At 38.1% G+C, this 21,069-nt stretch overlaps 1 protein-coding gene across 7 annotated transcripts in view; it reads right to left on the reverse strand.

Moving 5' to 3' along the window:
• Positions 1-20,722, reverse strand: part of RGS7 (regulator of G protein signaling 7) — a 240,103-nt gene extending 219,381 nt beyond the window's left edge. For 6 of the 7 annotated variants that reach the window (XM_065057835.1, XM_065057836.1, XM_065057842.1 and 3 more), the window contains exon 1: positions 19,129-19,240. In XM_065057835.1, coding sequence (XP_064913907.1) covers positions 19,129-19,206 — 78 coding nt within the window. In that variant the 5' untranslated portion in view covers positions 19,207-19,240. Of the gene's footprint in view, positions 1-19,128; positions 19,241-20,339 lie in introns of those variants that run through there. The other variant, XM_065057838.1, reaches the window with a different exon arrangement.
• Positions 20,723-21,069: the final 347 nt, after the last annotated feature.

Here is a 21,069-nt window from a genome sequence, read left to right on the forward strand (position 1 = left end):
AGAAAACGCTACAGATGGAGTTGCACAACACTAAAAGTACATGAGAGCTACTATACAGTAAGTCAAAGACTGAGGGTAGCTCCCACATAAGACCTCTGAAATTTGAATGTAAAGGCAAAGCACTATAAAAAGAAACTTCTAATTTCAGAAGGGCCTGGGTTTTGACCTCTTTTTGACATGCCACCAAATAGTCTACACAGTAAGAGCCGACAAGCCTGGAAAATTTAGCCATTCTCCCATATCTACAAAACAGTACCCAAGAACTTCCACACAACTGAAAACGCCCAAAAAACTACCCAGAGCTTTTTTTCAGGAACAGAGAATAAATACTGTTTATTGTAACTCTAAATATAAATCTCATCTCTTCAAATGCATCTCTTCATTTGCAGCTAGATTTTAATCGTGTACCTTACAGAGTTTTACAAAAATCAATGATAAAACTATCATCTGAATAATCTTCCTGCTGTGTGTTTAAGCAACTTTAAAAGTACTCTGTGTCCTTGGATTAAATTGACTCAAATACAAGAGTACAAGAAGCAAGATAAGAAGAGAGATCAATAGAGTAATGTACAAGTAAGCAGTCAAGCCAATAGATACTTATCAGTGGCAAAGCAGGTACTTAGATATAAATACAACATAGCCTGAGATCAGCATACTGGTACATTAGGATGGTATCAACTACTAATTTAATGTCAATGAGTATACCTGCAGGATAGTCACCAAATGGCAAATGCTGTCACATGCAAAGGAGCACTAATTAATATCACTATCAAAAAAAGTTAGTTTATATCCAAGAAAATTTATTCTATTCCCTTTAAAAAGTCAATTTGAAGATACTGATTCAGAATAAAATTTGTATAATTTAGTTTACAGAACACAGACAACCAATAGCTGGGAAAAAAAAAAAATGACAAAAAAACTATAGTTAGGCAGTTGCATGATGGACCCTCCAGGGAGAAACAAACAAAAAACTCCCCAAAATACTGAAGTCAAATTAGAAGTCATGAACAGCTTTGTATTTTCTTAGACAAAATCCCTCCTTGAGTGCTGTAATTATTTCGGAAGGAAACTAATGGATCTCCAAATCCATACCTTTGGCTGTTGTACCCATCAGCTTAAGGCTTGCATTCTTCAACTAGATAGCACTGCCCTGGGTGTTTTGCTCCTAAGCCTAAGATTCTGCAGTGCAAGAGGAGATATAAAACCAGATCATGCTGAAAGTCAACTCAGCAGCACTTTAAATTGCATCTGCTGGCTCTTGTATCAAAGATAAATTACATAAAGTTTGCCTTCATTGAACCACAGGAAGGTTCTAAAAATACATAGCCACATAGTCGTACTAATGAATGGATGTGCCTTATCATTTTGGCATCATAAATGCTCTGCAAGACTCTGAAGTCTGTCTCCTGCTAAGACTTACAGAACGAGCCTTGTTTAAACAAAACACCATCTTTGGATGACTTTGAATCCTAGAATTGGTTTGGGTTAGAAGTGACCTTTCAAGATCATCTAACTTACTCTGACCTATACCAAACTTCAGATGGTCATAGTTGTGCAGTCAGAAAAATCCTCTATTATGTTCTACTAACTGTAGTTCAGAATACTCCCTATATGTATAGTGTCAAAACATTTTCTAGCAGTTTTAAGACTTGACCACTGTATCAGGATCTGTTGCTTTTGAACTGCCATTACTTAAAGGTTTCTTTTATTTTATTCTGCAAATGGGATCTTCTTGAATAGTAGACCTCTTTCAAGCATACACTGGCCTGTGGATTTACAGTGATCAGTCACAGAATTACACAAATGCTTGATCTGACAAGTACCTACAGGTAATATTTACATTTCAAGACTTCTGATGACAAAGAATTGAAATGGTGATTACAAAGAGTTATACCGAATCATATGAGAAAGAATATAATTTTGAAACTTAAGAGCTTCCAAAACAACAGTCAAGATCCTTATGGCAACTGCAATTAAGAATAACAACCAGTTCATATATTCAGTCCCTCAAGTCTGCGCACCAAAAGCCAAAGCTCTTTTGGTAATTTATTTCCCTAAACATGTTCTTCTCCAGCAAGATAATTTCACATAATAAAATAATACGATAATATTGTCAAATAAACTGTTTTTCATACTGTTTGACGTGCTCTAGCCTGCACATGTAAATCCATCAATTTATCCACCAGATTAGTGCTTGCAAAAATCATATCGATTTTTAAGGACACCTGCACTGATAAGAATCACATTTGAGCATGTATTTCAAAGCAAAATCAAGGATCATAGAATCACAGAAGGGAAGGGAAGGTTGGAAGGGACCTTTGAAGGTCATCTAGTCAAATCCAAGGATATACAACTTAGTTTTCCATCACTCACATAGCTCTTCTAAAAGAAAAAGCATTTTAAAAAAAGATGTACTAAAGTAGTAGAAGCCATTTCAAAACTTCATGTAACATTTCAACTCCATTTTAAAAATGGAATTCAAAATACTTCAAAAGTGAAAGAAAACAAGTATGCCTTCTTTGAGGAAGTATGGTTGAAGTTAGTCATGAAATAACATACCAAACATTCTCCTTATCTTTATGTGTATTAAAAAAAAAGTCTCCTGCCTTTCAAACATACTCCAAAAAAGACAAAATTCAGAAGCTGCAAATTCTATTTGAGGAACGGTGAATGGAAACAGATCTGGGACATTAAGACACCACTTTAAAGCTGTAAGATCCAACAGTACTCTGTAGAAAAAAAATCAATTTGTCAGGCTGTGAGATAAAAAGCATTTTCTCTTGCCTTCTCAGTGAAGCACAGACAATCAAAGACTCTGTTCATCTGTACTACAAAGACTGGTGAACACTTCAAGATAAGAAAAATCATGGACTGCCAAAACCAAAAAAGGCCCTTGTAGATTATTATTCAAATAAGTTGAGAGTTTTTCTTCATTAGAATTTCCTTTTCTATTGCCTAAAAGTAACAAACAGAAGTCATTTGTTGCAGTGATTAAGAAGATATTTGGTCCCAAGAGAGCTTCAAGAAAGATCACCTGCAATTTACTGATTTAGCGAGTTGCAGCTTTCACAGCAATATTGCTTGATTAATATGACAAAATATATATTTTTGCACTTTCACAATACAATTGGAATTCTTGTCTTTTTGTAAAAGTAGTCAGTGATGACAGACTGTACTTGGAAACACAACAAAAGTTATGCACAAATAAACTCTCATGCATATCACAATTCAAGAGCATCCATTTTGTCAGCTGAGATGCTTCAGTTATTCTGGGCATCAACAAGTGCAATTTTCAGGGTTTTTGATTGATACTGTAAATGTCATTAATCCAAAAGGATCTTCAAATTATGTCCAAAATCATTCTGTTTCCACTTTTTATTTAATAAGGTCTTTCACCTGTATTCATTTGACATGACTGAAAAGTTCAAACTGTTGCAAAGTCAGGCATCAGTTATAAGACCTGAGTGGAAGACAGAGGCAATAATCACTTGTTTGCTAAAGGCCATGGTTTTTAATGGGGCCTCTTAGATTACGCTCACCAACAGTCTCAGTTTGTACATGCAACTGTTTTGGATCACGGCCATGGACAGTATTATGGTGTCAGCAGATTTGACCTGTTATATTGATCTCTGTTTTACTGATATGCTGTGGTCCACAGATTGCAGACTATATAAGATTTATAAGACAAATCTTGTGGCTCTCTCATTAGTAAGCTTTAAATAGAGTCTTTCATATCTACAACAAGACTAATTCGTCTTTTACTGTGAAAACTTTTATAAGGTCATTTTGGTAACATACCAGCAAAATTAACCGTAAGTACTTACAAAAACATGATATCTATATGTATCTGTAAATACACAGATTTTCTACTTGATCATTTGTTTTGTAAAAAATTTTAAAAAATAAATAAATAAATACATTTTCCTAATACAAGATGATGAAAAGGATATTTCTTATGTTAAAGAAGCTTGAAGGCTGTTGAAGAAAGATAGGGATTTGTAACAGAAGCCCCCAAAAGCTCAAGCAACAGATGATAGTATAGACTTCTGACACTACTGGCACGAAAAGATACCTGGCCTCCAAGGCTGAAAATACAAATAATATATCATCAAATTCTTGGTAAAGGAATGCAATCTTGGGAGCTAGGTAAAACACACCATTTATAGTAAAACTCAGATATAAAATGGAACTTGGGGCGAAACAAAGAATGACCAAGCAAGATGGCTGTGTTAGTGAACACAAAATAATAAAAACAAGCAGATCCAAGAGTAACAAGGAAGAAATATGCAGTTATCAGCATCATACTCCTTCCATCAGGATGCAGATATAACCCTTAACCATCCTTCTAGAAGATAACTTAGAACTCTTGACCCTAGGACCCTAACAGCACAGAAAGAAACAGAAACTAAACAGTTCACGTATATCTCTTTTAACTATACTAATACTTGGAATTAGTAATAATTGGATAATTAGGGATACACATGTGAGTGTCTATCTGTGTGGAGTATTCTATAATAACTGGATTAATAACAACTCTGATTAGACTGCTAATACCTCAATTAGACTAAGATCTTGGCTCTGCATATAAGGTGCATTTCTTTAGTCCACACAAACTGCATGGGGTGTTTAGTTTGGTTCCTCACTCAGGGAACTTGGCTAACATCTCAATGCTATAAAATTATGCTAATAAAAGGTTTTTATTAAATTTCCATACTGAAGTGAAGCAGTGAAAATCGAACTAAAGATGCAAAAACAAACGTGTAATGGCTCAGAAAAAAGTTTTTGTGATTGCAGAAGGAAAAGCTTGGTGAGTCTCAATCAGAGACAGCACAAAACCCAACGTGGCATCAGACTTAAAATTATGCACTGTCTAGGATCATGACTCAACCTCATTAGCAGACAGCCACATTCTAATAAAACAATTTAAAGTGATATTTTTTCTAGTGTTACAATTCCAGAGTTGCCATTTATAATAAAAAACCTCAGAGCTTCTGAGAGGCAAAGATGGTTTTGTCAAATAAATTTGTTTAGTATAATGGATTTTAGAAGTAACATACTGAGGTGCTTCTAATGTCACTTGATAAAAGTTTATGAAAAGTGGAAAAGAAACTGGACACTAATCCAAAGTGAGGGAAATATTTTATACCATTAACAAAGATAATCATACCAGAGCACAAAGTTCTGATAGCAGAAGAGGTAAATGAAGAGACACTTCAAAAAAATAATGTCGTAGAGTTTCAAGAAGGGGCATACAAGAGTTGCTCATTCAGAAGTAATACTTGTCAAAAGTTAGAATGTATTTGAATCTCTTCAACAAAATATTACATGAAAAAGTGATCTGGCTAGGTAATAAGAGTTATTAAATGCCAAAACCTGATGATGTCGTTCTATAGAGAAGCTGACCTTTCAATAGCATAGTCTTTCCTCTGCATGATTCCCTCCCTTTGCTTAAAGGCAAAACATTTCTATGTATGGATGTAAAAATCAATAATAAAACAGAGGACCACACTGATTAAGCTTGGTGAGAAAATTTAGGCAAAGCTAGATTACCAGCTGCAAACATGGGGACACATACACACACAGTTTGGGGAATTACATCCTGCTGGTGATAGCACAGATGCCAATAGTATCAGCCTTCGTGGGGAAAAAAAACAAAACAAAACAAAACACTACACACACACACAAAAAAACAACCAACCAAGCAAAAAAAAATCACCACGCAACTGGGCAAGCAAAATAAACAAATAAGCCAGTTGTTCCGCAGGTCCACTCACTGTTCATATTAAACTCATGCTATCCATATGGATGCAGATTGAAAGACTGGACTTTCTGCTTCAGCATAGTGAATGTTAGGATATATTGCTGAGAGGTACAATTACAGTATCTGTTACAGAAATTAAAGACTGGAGAAAATATAGTGTGGATTAATGTCCCTTTAGTTACACTTGCCATAACACTTATTCAGTGTTCTGACTAGTTTTAAATTGCTGGAAAGCAAAATCTCACAAGCATGGCTCCCACGCATGGCTTTAGTTAGAGATACCCTCTGTTCTTCTAGTGGCATGAAAAAAACCTGTGTTTGGATTTCATAGAATTACTTATTATTGCAAACACAGCATTTATAGGCATTACAGAAGCAAAATTAGGCTGTGGTGGTTAGAAAACACAAAATGCCATTCTGTCAATAAAGGTCAGCACTTCAATTATTCTTGCTTGCTTCAGCACATGATTTTCCCCTAGACAATTTACAGGAAATGGAAGGGAAAATAAGCAAATCATTGGAAAAACTGTTACAGATGCCATCTGGTCTTCACAGATGGGCCTGTACTGTAGGTCATGTACATCTCCTTTCCCTCCATCATCACTCACAGAAGAATCTGAAGCAGGTAAAGAAACAGAAGCAATGACTCTAGGAAGTATATTACCTGCATGCCATGTGGAGATTTAGCCGCTATATCTCCATATAACACTCCACTGGGAGTCAAAGTTCTCCAGGCTGATGAAACCTTACTCAAAAAGGACACAGGATCTGTTAGTCAGAAAGTCAGAGGTTAGATTTGTAATGAATCACAGGGGACTTCTCAAAAGGAACTGAAAAAAGGGTGTTTTGGAAAAATATGGCTATATTTGTTATTGCAATACTACCATCACTATACTATACGCTGAACTACAATTCACATCCATGTTCCCACTGCCTTATTTTCTAAATGCAATACTTGATTTTAGATACACTCCTTGCACTTAAGCAAAGAGTTCTGGTAACATTAAAAGAATTTGTCAGCCATGAGGAATTTACAGTTTTTACAGCACTGCACAAATGAAGACTTTCTGTGGTTCCAGTCTTCCTACTCAGAGAAATTGGGAGGGGTTGTTTATTTTTAAGATAAATGCTGTTTCATGTGTTATGTAAAATAATACCTCTCTCTTACTTCTCTGCATCCTAAGGAGTAAAGCACAAAGTGCTTGTATGCCTTCCATCTTGCTTGATATGGAGTTATTCAAAACTACTCAGCAGCATAACCTAGACTTAAACCTTCCTTCTCCCACACTCAGAGTCTCCCTTTGCATGATCACATTCAGTCTTAAAGGGAGGCAATCAGCTGAGATCTGGCAGATTAGAAGAGTAATGTACCAGACCACTCATCACAAATCATCCTAGTATTAGCAAAAGCTATGGCTACAGTTGCATTTCAGTATAACATCCTACCTGCCACTGCTTTTCCACTGTGTTCTAATGCAGATTATATCCTCAAGATACCATCCATTTTTTCCTTCAGGAAAAAGGTGTCACACTGGCTAATGACTATTATCTCATTTATTCTCACTTGTCAGAAGTCATTTACTGCATTAATGGTTAATGTTACAATTGATATGTCAATTATGAAAATTAATTTAGCTTGTAGAAGGGCAATTCATTCAAAAGTCATAATGACATTTACTTGTTTTGAAGGGAATATAAACAAAACATAAGTTTTCATCTAATGGATTCTACAGTATAGCCTACATAGAATCACAGAATCATTTATGTTGGAAAACACCTTTATGATCAAGTCCAACCATAAACCTAGCACCACCAAGCCCACTACTTCAGTGGAAGAAAGCTGGAATTCACACCTCCAGCACACTACCACCAGGACACAACCACATAAGAACTTCTGTAGCATTTCACTGATGCAGGAACCATGTGGTACTACTTTTCAAGCAATTAACTTTAATAACCTGAATGAGAACAGCAGTTACTCTGTGCTTAGGGCTACATAAATACAGCAAATTTTTACCTCTAATTCTACAAGGTAAATAGGAAAGAACACAAAGAACACTTAGCTTAAAAAAGGGGGTGAGAAAATGCATCTACTACATGCTTCAGATGTTCAAGAAAGCACCTGTCCCAAGGGCAGCAAACAATGCATTAACCCAGCACACTGAACATTTTTAGTAACATTCTGAAGTCTAACAGATAAATATGTAAGCATGTCAGTAGTTCCTCTTGTAAGTACTATTCAAGATAGCATGTAAAAGAATAGGACAAAAATATTAGACTGAAGTCAGCAATATGGCCAAAACTTAAATTGATGCTAATATTTTCATGTCAGCCATGTCTATATGGATTATATGAAAAGGTCAAAAAGGTGGAATAAGTAAGAAAAGTGAGAACATACAGGAACATATTTCCTTTTGCTAAGGCCTGTCAAGATAACAAAGAACAAAACCACTGACATTTGGATCAAATCATGTGAACAACTGAATCTGTATCAAGCTTCACTTCCATTTTGGTGATCCTCAAATACTATTCTGAAGGTGAGGTAAAGACCACTCAGTGCATTGAGGGGAAAACTAGAAATTATCTAGTCTCAGCCTCTTCTGATTAGCCTCCACAACTCACTTTGCCACCTCTTCTTTTACACTTAAATTTTAAATTTTATGCACAGAAATTATCATTTCAGTTTGCCAACAGAATGCTAAGCCAAACAGCCTCCTGTGTGTAACACGAGTGCAGGCCACAAACAGCAATATTTTGGCTGGCTGATGAACACGTGACAGCAGTAGAGACACCCAGGATACTGCAGAACAAGTACCAATGAACTAAAATAACCATCAAAATACTTGATCAACAATATGACCGGGAAGCGAACATCAACATCTAGCATGGAAGACAGTTTCTGAGACCAGCATTAATTCCTTCCTCAAGAGAATCCCTCTCAGCATCCCTGTGGGAGCTTTGTTCCTTGCCCAGGGGGAAGGGCACCATTTAGGGAACTTATGACACTGTGTCCAGAAGCACCCGCACAGTCCTCGTGGTCTCCTTCACCCTTGGTTATCTGGCCATATTCGCCAGACAGAGAAATTGGTGAGACACCTCTCATGAAGTCAAACATATTGCAAGTGACAGAATGACTTGATGCTAAATATCTTTCTTTCAGTGCCTCACATGCAATGTTTCCTCCTTTAGTATTGCAGAGAGTGACCAAGAATTAGCCCCATAAAATCATATCTACTTAAATAAACTATTTCACAGGCCACAAAGGGTAGAATTCCTGTTGGAAAAGGAAGCACGCAGCAGAGTTCTTCAACACATTTTAAAGAAAAAAGGGATGGCCACTCGAAGTCCTGTGCTAACAACCTTCCAGACAACATAAACTGACACTTCAACATCTGTGTTTGTCTTCATTTAGACAACAGACATCAGTGAATTAGAAGGAAAAGTAGAACCTTCAGAAGCAATTCACAGTTACACACTGATACCTGTACATGTCCTATTTTCCCTAGTTTGAAGTGAGAGCTCCTAAACACTAGAAAAATGAACTAGAAAGGATTTTCAATTCCAGTGTCCTGGAACCAAAGTTAGCCCTCAATATCTCAACAGAAAAAAAAAAAAAAAGAACATAAACCAAAAGAATCACTGAGAGAATAGCATTGGTGATGGCCTGCTTGACCAAATATGTACCGAAGTTGCTGTTGAAATGTTAATGGCATGACAGCCACATATAAAATCCACGGAGATAAATATAAACATAGTTATGTAATAGAACATATGTCCACATACTTTTCTTATGAATGTACCTCAAAATGACACACAGACACTACCTCAATAGAAGAATAGGACAGCATGTTTTGTAAACAGCTGAATATGAAGTTCAGCATCCGAAAGTAATGCTATAGAAGTGGAGTTGATAGTAAAGAGAAAGAAAAATCAGAACTACTTTTACCACTATAAATGAACCCAAGTGCTACAGATCACAACTGTCTGTGGAACAGAGGAGCTGCTTAAACTTTGAAAATATTTTTCCCATAGAAGAGATACTGTTGTCCTACTACAGGTTTTTAAGAAATGAGCACAGGTAAAGCACTATATAATTTATCCCTGTTTTAAACAAGCCAAAGGCATTTCTCCTTTCTCTTGGAAACCAAACTAATGTGTTAGCCACACTGGGCACTAATATGGCTCTTCTCCTCTGATGGACACTGGTGTTCCTTCCAGACCACAGAAGCCAGAATCTAAATATTTTATTCAGGTACTGTGATGATTTCACAGAGTAACAGGCATGACTTATGAAAATATACTAAAAAACTTAAGCTCCTAGTGACTTGAATGAGATTTGTCGTTGCTTAGTTACTCTTTAAAAACTGAGATATTTGAAAGCTAGCTATACTGTGAGCAGCTGGTTAGAAATCTTGTAATTTATAGTATTCTAATTGTCTAAAACTGCATTCTTATTACTGTAGTACTTTACCATGCAATGTAGTACTTTGATAAATATTATGTGCTCTGTACAAAGTAAACAGTTGATCTTCATGGTATTTCACTAAAATTAGTTTAATTATACTGCAGACCACCTATTTTACAGATGATACAGCTAAAATATTCAAGCCACACAGAAATCTTGTTATAGCCTTGTATGATAACATTATTCATACACTAAGTTTTCCATTTGCCACTAACAAGCCATCCTGTTTAACAATGTTGAACAACTTCTTCAGATCACACATGTCTGCAGCATTAAACATGCCAATATCAGGGATTTTGTGGTAGAGTCACAAAACATTCTATATTTTCTCCTCCATATAGTCAAAAGCGTACAACATAATGAGAAATCTTATTGTAAAATACCTGCCTCAAGTTTGTGCAATTTTGAGGGTTTAGCATTAATCTTTGTCCTTCTTCTTATTGATATTGATTCTATATCAAATGCAATTGTATTACTTCTGCTGATATCAAGAGATGCTGTAAATCTACATCTGAGGGCAGAATCTAGCTCATGGAAGATTAATACCTCTTAAAGTCTGTAGTTTAGAAAAGTGTAGGTGTTAAGAAGCACTAATATGTCTTTTTTTTCAAAAGGCATTCAGTAAACTGCTTATTCATCCTGATATAAAAGTAGATCAGAAAAACTGTGGTTTTCCATCAGAATTTAGGATGCTTTTAAATAACAGCTATTTGAAATACTTCAGTGCAATTCATTTTTACAACGTGGAAGATAAAGTAGAATAGTGCTACACCACATACTATTATATACCCAATCGTGCTCCAGTACAAGCTTTCTGTTCATGTTTATTCACCTGTGATCAACTATGAATCAATAATCAGATTACAATAAAAGTGGGCTTGGCTGGCATAATATTCCTTTGAAAATAAGTTCCACGGGGGCTGTTTGTGTATTTTTTACGTGGATTGCCCTTTAATCAACAAAGAAGAAGGTCACAAAGGCATAACAGCCACAAAAGCAGCATGCCAGTAAGATTCCTGACCCCACAGAATCTATCGCAAAAACTGACTCACCCCACTGCCACTGCTTGTCCCATGGCAGCAGGATCCTGGACTGCTCAGAGGATATTTATAACTCCCAATCTGTTTGTTAGATTAGACTACTGAAATACTCTAAGTGCACATGCATGTACCTACATGTACATTCACATTATACAACCATCTACGTCATCCAGAATAACTGGAACAGAAAGGAAAAAAAAATGTTGCTGTTATAGGGAGCAATTTTCACTTTCAGCTAGATAATCCTCATATGTCTGAACTGCCCTGTGATGAGATCCTCTGTGTTTGCTACCTCTTCCTCTGTGGCACAATCCTTCCTCCTCAGAATTTCATACTGTTAGTCAAACAGGGTTCGGCACTGATCAAAGGAAGGAGAAAGGAAACACACAACTCCAGCAGAAGTGATGGAGAAGAGTTAACACAGCTTCAAAATTTCTGTTTTACCTGGTTTAGGTAAAATTGGTACAAGAACGCCTGAAGAATTATGATTTCACAGTGATGGATAAAATTCTGTCTGGATGGTCCTTGGGGTCTATTTGGTTCTTGCTTAAGGTTTTTCAGAATTAAGCCAGCACATCTTTGATATGAAGACAACATGATACATCCTTAGAGACTTCTCCAAAAGGATTTCTTATTTGAATTACAGTGTGGATCTAATACACTTCAAATTCCATTTAATGGCTATCAAAGACGTCCTCAATTGAGTAGAAATGGCGTAATTACAAAAACCTTGAAAAATAGGCATCTTCATTGGAAAAATACAGATAAAATATACATTACAGTGTCATCTCTCTAGTTATATACACACAGGAGCACAAAAGAGGCCTCAAATTTTAGGAGGCTAAATAGTCCAAATGCCAAGCTCTCATCCCTGTCAGTTAAGAAGTCTGTATGTCATCTAGTAAATGCTTCCTTGACAGTTACAATGGCTTTAGAAGATGCTCCTATACCTGTTCCTACAGCTCTGTTTTTTGGGCTGCGCTAACTCCAGGCATTTGTCACTTTCCAGATGAAGATAACAGTTCTCAAGTCCGCTCCTCAGACAGTTCAGCTCCAAGGTCTAACGTCCCCTGTGGCTTCCAAGACAACTTTATTCCTGCTATATGTATTACAGTTATTCTTATAATCAACACATTAATAACAAGCTCAGTTTTTTTTATATACAACTTTTATTTATAGTTGGTGGCAATCAAAACTAAAATAAATATTATCGGCTCATGCCTTCGCCGTGGAAAACTGTACATGTACATTTTCTTCACTGCATCATCATCTCCAAGTTTCAATTGAAAATGTTTTTCTAAAGTGGTCAATCCCCTCCCTCCTGCTAATCCCACCCTCAAAGTTCTCTTCCCTTTCTCATTTTTCTATAGTTCATAACACCATTATTAAAATCCAGACTTTTCTTGCCTTGATTGAAGTTGACAAAAGGTATACTTCTGCATTTCCAACTTCTTCTCCCCACTACTTTCCATAAAAAAATAATTTTAAAATAGGAAGCCATCCTAGGTAGTATTTTGCAAGCTAAGCCCCTAAGGGTCCCTCTTCTGCAGAAAATATTTTCCTCTATTTTACCAAAAAAAAAAAGGATTTTTAGCTTTACTGCTGCTCTTACCTATTACAGTCATGCCTCAGTTTACCCATCTGTAACACAGCGAATAATTATGTGCATCTCTTTTGTAAGTTTTTTTGAAGAGATATAGTTGAAAAGCAGCTATTGTTCATACTCTACATTATTGTATATCTGCAGTCTCTACCTTTCCACAACACTTTGTCAGAAAAGTTCTATAACATGTAAAAAATTATTAAACGTATTCTGCTGGTGACTTCACTCTGTTCTTTCTAGGCATGACCTGGGATTTAGATTTGTAAATGGACTTCATAAGCCCAAATTCTTCTCTTTTAGCAGCTCTTACAGACTGATTTTAAGAAGCTGGTGTAGTACTTCCTATACTGAGAATTACAACTTGCTTCAGTTGGCCTGTGATTCCTGGACTGGGAAAATAGCCACAATTTAACAAGTTGTATTTACATATAAGTATTTTAATATGGCCTCGTTACAGTTCATATCAGCTTTGGTGAGAATCTGTCAAACGTTATCATGTGATAGGGATTACTATTGAAGTTCCTGCAGTCTGCAAAGAATGTTCTAAGTCTGAAGCAAAAGACAACAAAACTCAAAACCCTAAAACAAACAATTTCTGACTCCATATTGCACGTCACTATCAATAGCGTCATTGTTTCCATAGCTACAAATGTAGACTGCTTCAAAAGAAAGAAGCAGAGAAACTGAAAATGACATTGCACAATCAAAACAGGCACATACAGTTTTCAGGTGGCACATGTGGGATGGAGAGAGGAAGTAACAAGGTGGCACAGAATTCTGTGGGGCTTTTGCATTTGACAGTAATGCCAGTGATCTGAGCATATCAAGCTCAGAACAGTAAGCAGCAGTAAGCCTATCACTGCAGTATCACTTGATATATTTCTACACCTAGTGGAAAGAAGAGGAGAACAGAAGGGATGGAAAACACCAGCAGGAATCACCAAAGCAAATATACATGGCAGGTGCACCTCCCACAGCTCCAGCCACCTGCAGACTCAGGTAGACATATTTTTAATCAAGTTTCCTCGGCACTTTCAGTGGTTCTGTATAGTTGTGAAGACAGTCAAATCCTTTATACCACTCATCACAAATGATACCAAAACACACGCTACAGCTGGTACTAACAATAATCGTTCCAGGAGAGGATACAACATCAATATAACTCACTGCACAGGGGGGAGATATAAAACATGCGGGTGAGAGCATACAGGGACACATGCAGTCTCACCACATGAAAGGCACTCCACAGCATCTAGCAACTATTCTATCCTTCAGTACTAAGTTCCTGTCCTCTAAATATTACCTCTGTAATGGACCTCAGAACTACAACACCACCTTTATAACACTCATACCAGACAGGGAGGCAAATTCTGTTCTTCCTACAGCTGGAATTCCTGAGGTCCACAAATATGGATCTTTCTCCATCAATTCCACAACAATGAGCATTGGAATAAAACCAAGACTGGCATCCAAGATCCACACAAACAGCAACAGGACCACTTTTCTTCTTAGAAAAAGAAATTGCACAATGCAGAGGTATACTGTAATTTAATTAGAGAAGAGAAAAAAAAGAAAAACACCACCACTTATCTCTCGCACCATGGAGTACCCTGGCATTTGCAATGTAGTAACAAAATACGGTAGTTTATACTGGGAGCAAGATGCCTCCATAGGTTGTGATAGCATATTCAGAAATGCATAGTATCAGACTAATTTTTCCCTTATCAAAGTAAATGACAGCATTTAGAAAACTCCCACCTACCATGTCATTACTTAGCCTCACAGGCTCTAAGGAATACAGTTATCTGTAATATTGTTTTCTTCCAACAATCTTTTTAAGGGAGCAGTTGATAAAAGCCACATAAGAACACAGTATTACCTGCACACTACACTGAAAGTCATCTCTGGTATAAGCAGAGGAGAGAATGGTTATTAGAAGATGGTGGTCACTATTTCCTCGAATGTTGTCACTGCACAGCTACTGCTTCTTTACAACAGCATTTGCCAAGCATCACGCTTTGGAGAAATAGCTTTTATGAAGAATGTCAGATCACACTAAACTAAGAAGTAGTTTGAGATTACAAATTCAGCCCTTGCTAATACATGAGTACTGGCATATATGACCTTCAACAATTGTCACAAGAACAGAACAAACAACTAATTATCTTCATCACAGCATTGAAAGCCCCTACTGTTAGTAACTCTAATCAGCTTTGGCAAAATCTATCTTAACATTCAGGGCAGTGAGGAAGGTAGAGAATCAAAGTCTCTGTCACAACAATATTACTATTCAGACAAGGCTAATCTTATTGCTACAAAATAGAGCTATGATCTCTCAAATGAAGCTGTTTCAGACAGCAATACAATAACGATTAAACTTACAAATTAGAACTCCTAATCCTTGCAGCATATGTTTGACTAAAAAACTAAGTAAAGCGCAGACCAGAAAGACAGACAATGGTTTAGAAGGACTAGCAGTAGGTCTAAAATGGAAGTTGCTCAAAGACAACTCTTATTCTTTCGATTATTTGCACCATGCATGACATTAAAAAAGGGAGATCAGGCCCTGAAACTTTGAAAAGCTGCACTATATGGGCTTTATATTACATCTCAAGTTTCTTCTTTAAGACCTAGCTTGCGGCAGTACCTTAGTGCTGCTGAAATCCGAGATTCCTGTATGAGAAACTTGTGATGTTAAAATTCTACGGATTCTGGCATCTTTTCTCTTTTAATTGCTGACTGGAATGGACTCTGTTGGAGAGGAAGTGAAAGCAGGGGTTTTACATTTTTCATGTTTGCCTCAGGCTATCAGCAGAAAAATTCAGGACTTTTTCTAAGGTGTGTCAGTACCAACAATGTGTCACATGTCATTACTTTATAATTAGGCTGATAGCCAAAAAGAATAATGCAGCTGACATTCTATTAAAATAAAAAGTATTCCCCAAGGCATTAAGACACTGACACAAGCATCTTAAAAGGCAATGTAAAAATGATATAAGGAACTATTCATCTGTGCTGTTGGCTTTTCCATCAGAGATTCAAATAAGTAATTCAAAGTTACGCATGCATTGAATATTTAATTATCCTAAGATGACTTAAAAAAAAAATCATATCTGAAAGCAAAATGCAATGAAACCCTTTTTGTCTATGAATATCAGCTACTATGAGAATAACAGGCTATCTACACTCTGTATTACTCTAGATTAGAATTTGATAAATCATCTTTCTTCTAACCCTTCAATAAAGTAACAAATCACAAACCAAATACATTTTAAAAAACAGAAAAACAGTCTTTTTTGTCAAGATTTTGAAATGCACTTGAACTGCAATAATGATTCTATAATGATTCAAGGCTAAAATACTGAATTTGTGAACACCAGAACTTCATTCTGTATAGAATTTTCTGTAAAATACTCCTGATAGAATCAGGATTTGGAAACCTAGGGCTATAACTCCATATAGTTTAGAAAATACTTAGTGTCTGGAAGTTAGACTAACTAGCAGAATTACCAGATTACAAAATTGTGGTTTATACCTAATAGTCTTCACTCATCATGGCCAAATTTTAGTTCTTTGTTAACACATGTAGTAAGAGATGCCCCATCTATTCCTTGCAGGTACACATATCACAAAATGTGTGTTATTCCATGTCTTGATGTTGTATAAACTACCAGAAGAAAGCATTTCTGCATTTGTGGATTTCAGCAACATTATTCAAAATATAAGACTTCAAATTCAGTTTCCTTCCAAAGCCAGCCAACAGCACGTTTACTTTTTTTTTTTCCTAACAACTATTAATACTTTTCCAGTTGGCCAAAAAAAAGAGTCCTTCATGAAGCTGGCAGATCTAGTTCTTTGTTCACTCTGCACAGTGCTTTCATTTCCAACACAATGACAGACAGAGAAGTATTGTGTTTTCAAATGTATTACAAGGAATCCTGTGATTTAGTTGTTGTTATTAAAGAAATATATTCACAGATTATATATTCTGAAGTTAAATGATTTCCATCTAAATACCTTCCTCTTATGTTCTAGACATAGAATTTATAACACATTTGACTACAGCAATATCATACTGCAGAAAAAAGATAAGTGACTTTTAAAAAATTATCTGTTATTCTGTTCCTATTCCTTGAATACTACCACAGGACTACTTAGTTTTCTCTCTGTATTCTAACACCAGTGTGCACAATTTTATACGATCTTTTGATTCACCATGTTACAAAAGTAAGTTGACATGTACAAAAATAAATATGGCAGGTAATGCTGTAGAAGGTCAGTGTTCTTTGGAAGTTTAATACTCAGTGCATCACTTGCACTTGAGCCACAACAAGAGAAGGACCACTGCCACACAGGAAGACACAAACTGATATCATCCCTTTATTGCTGATTTACAGAGAACTAGAAAGGTGTCTGATGTTTTGAATTGCTGAGTGTACCCCTGAGGTTTCGTGTCCTATCCCTGCTCCCCATTTTCAAATTTCCCCTGCCCCACCAGCATTCTTGTCACTTTCCTCAGCAGTTCCCATTCAATTTTGAGACTGCTCAGTGGCAATGTTAAATTTTGGAATGAGGTTACGCTAAATAGAATGGGTCACAAGCTTGACAAGTTCCTCAGACAAAGTCACCACACGACAAGAGAAACAGTTTCTCCATATTCCACCTCCATGTACTAAATAAACTGAGAGAAGACTTCTTTCTCAGCATGTAAGTATGTGACAAATGTGGAAAGATTCTGTTTAGAATGATCAAAAACCTATAAGGAACAATATAAGCTTTGGTATATTGCTTTTAATATATGCAGCATATTTTCCCATATAAATTCATGCATGTAATTGGATTTCAAAACATATTTGTGGTGTTAGTGGCACAACATACTTGTGGTGTTAGTGGCACAGTTACCTTGTGTTTTCCTCTGTGCGTTCTTAAATAGATGGATAACCAAGTTCATTAATTCATTCACTTAGGTAAAAAGAGCCTAATCTTTCAAAACAGCAAATATGAATAACCAAAATCAGCAACACATTTAAAAAAAATAAAATAAATTTAAAAGCATTCAAAATTCAACTTGGGTCTATTTATTTAATTTCTGAGAACAGAACACTTACCGCAGCTACTGGTGATACCTCAGTTCACCTTGAGGACTAAACTGACTATATATCGGATGCTTTCTATTACAGTTAACTTACAAAAAGAAAAGTCAATGCCTCTAACAAAGTAAAAATATTGATTTTTTTCCACCTAACAAAAACAACCACAAACAAGTTAGAAAGTACTGTGTTCTAGGAATAAACAGGTAGTTGCATAATTATGTATTTCAGCTTGTGAGAGCAAAGTTATTTTCTCCATTATTATAAGAATGTGTCATTCCTCTTTTGATAAATGAAATTAAAGCTTTATTTAAAAAAAAAAGGTATAAACGCATCTCAAAATCCTCAAGTATTTAACGTCACTTAAATGAAAACACAGTGGCTAAATAAGTCCCACTATTGGAGTTCAGTGTCTGGAAATTTGTCTATTGATGCCATCAGAATAACTACATTATACATGTTTCCCAGAGATAATATCTGGAGTATATGTGTTTGGCTTTTTGAAGTTGTAGCAATTGCAGATAAGTAATACCTTCAATCAGTTTCTCCCCACATATGAAATAAGTTAATGGTTCTGACTTTCCTGCACTCTGAAATTCTTTGCCCAGAGACAGAAATACAAAATATTGTATTACACAGTTAATATTTAGCTTTTAAAGATAAGAATTCATTTTACAAGTATATTTTGCAAGTGAACATTTGAACTCAAAACCCATTCCAGTCTCTGGCATATCCCAACCATCACATATCACATGTATCAATGCAGAAAGTGAATGAAATACATTATTTCAAATTCAAACCCAGCTGTTTCTGAACATGATGAAAAGTTGACCTGTGTGGGTATTTGAACATTTAAAACAACAAATCCAGTCATTTCTCAAGACAAGAGCCACTAGTAATTCCTTGGATATAGATCTATTTTGCACATGCCATTTAAGCTGCATTAGGCATCAAAAATGTCAACAGACAGAAACTATTCCAAACCAGTGTGAGATGATCTTGCTCTGAAATTAAACTGCTCCATTCAATGTAAAGTTCAGCAGCAGCATCTATTCATGAAGTTGGAGTGAAACAGCAAAAATAATGGCCTCACTTGCTAGGCAGAAGAGTTGAGGACTTCACCATTACCTGAAGTCCCTTCCTCAGCTTTTGTAAACACAAAGGCTTACCTTTCTGTACACCAGCATGTTTGGGGATTCATCAGCCACCCCATTGCTGCTTTGCCCATAATTATTTCCTTGTGCCATGTCCCACAAATTTGATCCGCTTTTGAACGTTGCACTGTAAAAGGTAAAAGTGATTTCAGTAAGACGTCACCTCAGGTCTCCTTCCTTCCCTGATGATTAATGGACCTGACTTTCTACCAACATATTACCAGAGTCAGTGTATGCTCTTACTCCAACACATACTTACATGGAAGCTAAGCTGCTAATTCACCATTTACTGTCATTAATCTCTTTTGCCTGTAAATAACGAATGTGAAATGTTAATCTAATTTAGATCTAATGAATTACCATTCCAAATAGCTCCCTGGCATAGCACTAACCATAATATCATGAAGACACATCCTCACAGAGCACTTGCTCCCCTACAGAGGCTTCAGGAGGCCACTCCACACCTTCCAGACCACACTTTTGGGAGGACTGACTCGGCCCGTAACTGTTATTCAGCAGTGCCCTCTCCTCACAGCTCAGGCCATAGCAACTTTCACAACCCTCAAACACACAAAAAGCAAAACAGACGCTTTATACTTCTCTTTAATTCAGAGACAAGTGTGTGCTTTTACGCATATGCCAGGCAAGGGAAGCAGGTGACGGGGGGAAGGAAGAAACAAGCCAGAAAACCTTTTAGGTGGCTTTCACCCACTTTGATCGTACTTCACTGCAAAACACCGGCTCCGTCACCAGCCCCGTCTCCTCCCCACCCTCCCCCCCGGTCACACGGGAGCTGCACTAAGCAAGAGCTCAGATCATGCCGTAGCTCCGGCTTTACACGCAGGTGTAAGAATGTGCTCCATCTACAGACCACACGGCCGGGTACGGAGAGCCCGGAGGACTGAGCTCTACTCCGAACACTTCTCTCCAAAGCCCTCCCCTGCCCCCCAGACCTCTCGCCTGCGGGCTTCACTGCACCTCTTCCACCGCACTGGCTCGCCCTGCCCTGGCCCCGCAGTGCCCGTCCGTGGCGGCACCACACGCCCGGGAGAACCGGCTCGCCCGGCAGAAAGCCCGGCGCGGAGCCCGTGGTTTCAGCACCGGGGACAGCGGCGGCGGCGGCACCGCCCGGGGCGGTTGACTGCGGCGCCCCGGCCTCCCTTTAGGGCGGCCCGGGGCGGGGGCGCGGAACGGCACGGAGCGCGGCTGCCGCCCGGCTCGTTTACCTCCTGGGCCAAGGTCACTGCGCTGTGGCCGCGGCTCTTCGCCTCCTTTTGCTGCTCCTGGCGCGCCCCGCGCGGTCGGTGTCAGCCGGCAGCGGGCGGAGGGACGCGGTGATCGCTCATCACACACACACGCACACGCACTGCGGGCGGAGGCGCTGCTGCTGCTGCCGCCGCCGCCGCCGCTGCGGCTCTCCCTGCTCTGCCGGAGCGGTGGCAGCTCAGCTCAGCTCAGCTCCCTCCCCGCAATGGAGCGGCCGTCACGTGGGGGACGGGCACGTCAAAGGTGCTGCTGCTGCCGCTCCGCCACACAGCAGCCCCCCCTCCTCTTCCTCCTCCTCGGCGCTCTCGGCTCGCTCACCGAAAACAGCAGCCAAGAAACTGCAGCTGCCAGCAGATCTGGCAGCGGCCGCTGTAAATGAGATTAGGCAGGGCTAGAGGGCTGCGCAGAACGAGAACGTGGGCTAACGGGATAGGGGAGGAACGGGGGAAGTTGGTGCCGAAAGACACGGGTGGGGAAAGTGTATCACCTTCTCCCTCTTACTCCTTTACCGACAACAACAGGGAATCTGCCTGTTCCTCTGCCTTATGCTGGACGCTTCATGTAATTTTTTCAGTGAGAAGTAGGGAGGGCTTGTGCCTTGTTGGCACTGCAGACCTCTCTGAGAAGTGGAACGGAGAAAGCGCAATGACTCTGTTCCAGCTGGATAGGAAGGAGCCCTGAGGACACCTC

The sequence above is a fragment of the Columba livia genome, chromosome 3, assembly GCF_036013475.1.
Source record: "Columba livia isolate bColLiv1 breed racing homer chromosome 3, bColLiv1.pat.W.v2, whole genome shotgun sequence".
Lineage (NCBI taxonomy): Eukaryota > Metazoa > Chordata > Aves > Columbiformes > Columbidae > Columba > Columba livia.